This window comes from Propithecus coquereli, unplaced genomic scaffold, assembly GCF_000956105.1.
Source record: "Propithecus coquereli isolate 6110/MARCELLA unplaced genomic scaffold, Pcoq_1.0 Scaffold96, whole genome shotgun sequence".
NCBI classification, from domain to species: domain Eukaryota; kingdom Metazoa; phylum Chordata; class Mammalia; order Primates; family Indriidae; genus Propithecus; species Propithecus coquereli.
The window spans coordinates 339,087-344,377 of record NW_012155951.1 but is presented as its reverse complement, the minus strand read 5'-3'; the positions used below and the strand labels follow the sequence as shown (position 1 = coordinate 344,377).

Below are 5,291 nucleotides of genomic sequence, written 5' to 3'. Positions count from 1 at the left end.
CTCTCCTCCCTCGCTCCAAAAATAATCATGAAAGTTTAAGAAGAAAATGTAAGTCTACACTCCAAACACGATTAAACACACTTTACATGCCACCTATAAACAGGAGTTCCAAAAACAAGAACAGAAATGGCAAACACAGAAAGAAATGGGGAAAAAAGTTGACCAAACTCAGAAAAGAAATGAAAGAAAAAGACAAAATTATCCCAGAAATGAAGACTAAATTAAAAGATGCCCAAAGAAGAATAAACCCAAATGAAAATTTAGTCAGGGCACTAAACAAAAGCAGAGAAACAAGCAGGAGAATGAAAAGGACACAAAAGAAGTAAAAGCAGCCAGAGAGGAGGTGGCCAAAGGGTGTGAGGCCCCGGCATGGGGGTGTGAGGGACCTGGGTCGGCAGCAGCTTTGCTCTGTGCCGCAGGACGGCTGCAACAACACCTCTCAACAGACCGCTTGAGTCGCTCTGTCCCCGCGAGGATTGAGGCCATGACAAATGAATTCCACATTCCTGTGCGACCAGCGTGTCTGCAGCGCTCTGTAATCCAAGCATTACAGTAACTGGACGGGTGAAAACCAAGCAGCCAATTGGAGTGAGACTCTGGCCCAGACCCGTGGGGTGCCAGTCCCCTCAGCCCAGAAGCTACCAGAGTTATGGGAGGTGTCAGTTCCTCAGCTCTCCAGCCTGTTTCCTCAGCTGCAAAATTGGGGAGCTCGTCTACACTACCTCGAGGATCCTCCCAATCCTTCCTTCCAGCTTTCTGTCAAACTGCACATTTTAGGCCAGAGGGAGCCACAGAGCGAAGCTTCTGTCCTCATTGTCAGCCAACAAGTGCCTGCAGCCACAAGAGAACCCCTTCCTACTATGAGCATTCAGATGCTCTGCTGTGTGGCCCTTTGTCTCCTAGGAGCAGGTGGGTCCGAGGCTCAGGGAGCAAACTCCTGTCCGAATGTGCCAAGCTCCAGATCTAAGCCTCTGCCCAGTGAAAGCAGCATCAGGCGTCTCCCTGGGCTGTTTCCAGCATTTTTCTCTTTCCTCCTCAGGAGCCACGGATGGTGGAATCACTCAGACCCCGAAATACCTGTTCACAAAGGAAGGACAGAATGTGACCCTGGAATGTGAGCAGAATTTGGATCGCAATGCCATGTACTGGTACCGACAAGACCCGGGCCAAGGGTTGAGACTGATCTACCACCCGCAACTTGTAAGGCAGGTCCTGAAAGGAGACATCGCCCTCGGCTACAGTACCTCTGGGGAGAGGAAGGCACAGTTTCCTCTCACGGTGACGTCGCCCCAGAGGAACCGGACGGCTGTCTATGTCTGCGCCAGTGCGAGCACAGTGAAGCACAGCGGCCCCCTCTCTGCGCGGAAATGTGCCCGAGCCCTGCTGCCTCTACCAGGGGCGGGCTCTTCCCACATCCCTGCCCGCCCTTTCTCCCGCCCCGGCCAGGCATCCAAAGCTGCTATCATCAGTAGGCTCTGTGAGGTGGCATGAAACTTTACTCAGCCACTAAGTTGGTTTAAAAAATTATATATATATGTTATATAAATATTAATAAGTTATAGAGAGAGAGAGAGAAAGGGAGAGAGAGAGAGAAGAGAGATGAAAGAGGTTAATTTTATAACCCCAAACTTTTTTCTGTTTTACTGAACATTAGAAAAGAAAAATGAACAGAACATTGTCCCTACCTTCAGAAGAAATACTAACATTCTAGTGGTGAGAGAAAGCTGTAGAAGACAAATACTGTAATCACAACATCATATGACATGTGCTTTTAAGCTGAGGTGTTAGTGGAGCAAAGGAAGTAATGTGGCCAATTCAGCCTGGTGACATCAGGAAGGGCGTCAAAGAGAAGGCAAATTTGGGGATGAAACTTATTATCCAAGTTTCACCAGATGGGCAAGGAGGATTTCACCAGATGGGCGAGCACCAAAAGAGTGAGACAGGCTTCAGGAACTATGAAAGGAAAGAGTGATGAGGTAATATCAGGAAAAGCACACTCAAACTCCCGCCCCCGCTGGAGTATGGCAATGGGAGAAAATTGGGAAGAATTAATGGAGTAAAGTTATTGAACAAAATTCAGTTCCCAGTTCTAGTGGGCCTTCCTTGGATATCTGCATAGCAATATCCAGGAGCTGTGTAAATTCATGCCTGGTGCTTAGAAGAGAGAGTCGGGCTTAAGAGAAGCATTTGAGTGACAGATCAGCAGACGGGTGTTAAGTAAAACTTTCCAAATGATCTTTATGTCTTCTGCATATTTTCTCTCTTTATGCTCTGCACATATCCATTGAATTAGAAGATAAGTGGCGTGAATTATTTACAAATATTTATTTGATCGCACAATTCTGTTTCTAGAAATAAATGGCAGTCTATATTATTCCCTGCATTCTCTCCCTGTCCAGAAAATGCCAGCCCTGGCTCCATGTGTTCTCTGTGAGTTCCTTCCTGCATTCCGTGTTTAGCTTTGGTTTCTTCTGCGTATTTTTTGGAAGCTTGATTCACAGAGTCACACAGAGACCAAAATACTGAGACATGGAGATGGGAAACAGACATTCCTCTGAACTCCAAGATGTCACTGAAACTAATGTGCTCTGACAATAGTAAGGAAACCATTGGAAATGGGATGGTTGCAGGACCCTTCAGTCTGAATGCCCAGACCATATTTGCAGACACCTCCATACCAATCATTCCCTGAGCCAGGTGACATAGCCAGGATCCACGGTGGCAGTGGGAGAGACACAGCCCTGTAGAGTTATCTGCTGCCTTTGCACAGCCATTCCCCAGAGGAGACGGAGTAGGGTAAGACTATCTGTCGCCTGAAAGGAAGAAAATGAGAGGTAGAACAGTAAGAGATAGACAATCTATGTTTCATTTTTATCTTGGGCATGACTAGAAGGGACACAAAGTCCCTCCTTTCTGTTGAGGAAGTTATAAAGCAAAGCATATGGACTTAAATGGACTTCAGAAATTCCACTGTAAAACTATTGAACCATTTGCTTTGTAGGGTAATCCTAATATTAAAAAGAACTCTGTAGCTGGGAAGTTTCATTGTAACCTCCACTCCCCACAATCAAGTTGTAAGAGATATTATCTGAAGTGAAAGACAGGAAACTTAAAAAACGGAAAGTATCACTAAATGTTTTCTTAACGTGTTTTGAGAAGCCATTGCATCTATTGACTAGGAAGGACAGTTTATATAAAATTATTATCCTTACCTTACCTACTGTTCTTATTATCCTTACCTACTCTTCTCAGAAGAAGTACAGTTACAGAGTGAGGCGGCCCCATTCTAATGAGGCCCAACACCATCAGTAAAGAAATATAACAGGAGCATGCAGATGCCCTTCAACAGATACATTGATATCAGTGTATGCCATAGTCGTATTTGTTATGATAAAAACTACTTCACTATAGCACAAACATAATTCAATGGGCCAAGTCTTAACCCCCCCTTTCTTAGCTACCCAGGCCAGAGAAATAAGAAATAGAACTAATATTAAGTGAAAGCACAACCAGGAGGCTGTTATAAAAATAGAAGTACAGTGCTTTGGAAAAACACTTCCCCACTCTTTGTAATTGCTATACATTTTCAAGATTGATCCATTAAAACAAGTATCCCAGCATGTTTAAAGCAGGAAGAATTCCCTAAGCCTTGTAGAATCTATTTCCATTGGCCCACACTTAGTATGACCACCAGTACAGTAAAATAATTGTAAATAATTATTCTCATAACCTCAAACAGTGATTCACACAAATGAATACAGGTTAAATAAATAAATATTTTTACAATTAGGTCCATCAATATATAAGGGGAACTGTAATGAGATAGTCGTGAGGTAAACACCTCATTTAGAAGATGAGGAAGAGTCTTCATCGTGACGACGAAGAAACATTGAACTTCCCACTGAGGCCCTGGCCTGGGCATTACCGACACATACGGCAGTGTCAACCCCGTAGGTCTGGTGATTGACAATCACGAGTTATCTCAGTGGGATTACTTGGAGGATATGGCACAGAAGCAACGAACCGACTGTGATGTCAGTCACTATCCACATGGACACTCTTTTCCTTATGAGAAACTCACGTAAATCACTTCAGTGCTCGGAGTCTCAGCGTTTCTCCTATAAATCTGGAAGTTAAATTGGAAATTCTCGACTCCTCTTTCAGCAACGCATGGCTCCTCGACAGTCGGGGAGACGGAGGTATCTTGCGTCACCGGCAATGGCCGCCACTAGGGGGCGGATCAGAGCAACTTTGGGACTCCGCCACCAGGAATCCGTCCCCCGGGGCGAACGAACCGTGTGGTCACACCCGTCTTCAGAGCGGTGGTGCGAGGCCGACGCCGAGATGCTGTTGCTTCTGCTGCTCCTGCAGCCCGGTATGAGCCTCGCTCCAGCCGGGGGCTTGGGCGGGGTGCGGGCGTTGGCGAGGCGAAGGGGCGGCCAGGCGTAGCGAATCCTTTGTGCCCGTCAAAGTGAGACGGGTGCTCTCTAGAGGTTTGGAGGGTGAGGTGGGACCCCTGTCAGGGCGGATGGAGATCCCGACCCTGGGGAGACGGCAGCAAGAGTGCACAGAACACCTGGGATTCTCCAGGGGCTGGGAGAAAGGCGAGGGAGTGAGGCTGAGTGTCCCGCCTGGGTCCCGTCTGACCGGGTCCCGCTCCGGCAGGCTCCGGGCTCGGCGCCCTCGTCTCCCAGCACCCACGCAGGGCCGTCTGCAAGAGCGGCGCCTCCGTGAAGATCGAATGCCACGCCGTGGACTTTCAGGCCATAACTGTGTTTTGGTATCGTCAGTTCCCGAAACAGAGCCTCATGCTGTTGGCAACTTCTAATGAAGGCTCCAGTGTCACATACGAACAAGGGGTTCCCAGGGACAAGTTTCCCATCAGCCACACAAACAGCACATTTTCAACCCTGACGGTGACGAGCGCGCGTCCTGAAGACAGCAGCCTCTACGTGTGCAGTGGCAGTGACACAGCGCGGGGAGGAGACCCGAGACCGCGGCAAGAACCTGAGTAGCAGGCTGCCCCTCCCCCGCCCGCCAGGCACAGGGGCCCCAAGGAAGGGGATGTGGGAGACTGAGAAACCACAGCTTTTCTGACTGAGACCCCTGGGGGTGTCTGTGTGTGTACATGGAGAGGGAGAGGAAGAGTGGAGTGTAGAGGAGCTGTCCTGTTTGAGACCTACACGTTGGGAATAGAATGGGGACTATTGGGAGTGGCCAACTGATATGGAAGATTCCCCTGAAAATTATAAAGCCTGGAGTTTTGCCCTGACTCTGCCACACGTGAGTCA

General features: G+C 47.9%; 2 gene segments (V, D, J or C); both read left to right on the top strand.

Moving 5' to 3' along the window:
- The first annotated feature begins 801 nt into the window (after positions 1–801).
- LOC105827051 lies at positions 802–1,491 on the top strand. The segment is given in 2 exon segments: positions 802–909; positions 1,040–1,491. Coding segments are annotated over 2 exon segments (501 nt in total).
- Positions 1,492–4,344: 2,853 nt separating this feature from the next.
- LOC105827050 lies at positions 4,345–5,015 on the top strand. The segment is given in 2 exon segments: positions 4,345–4,375; positions 4,666–5,015. Coding segments are annotated over 2 exon segments (381 nt in total).
- The last annotated feature ends 276 nt before the right edge of the window (positions 5,016–5,291 follow it).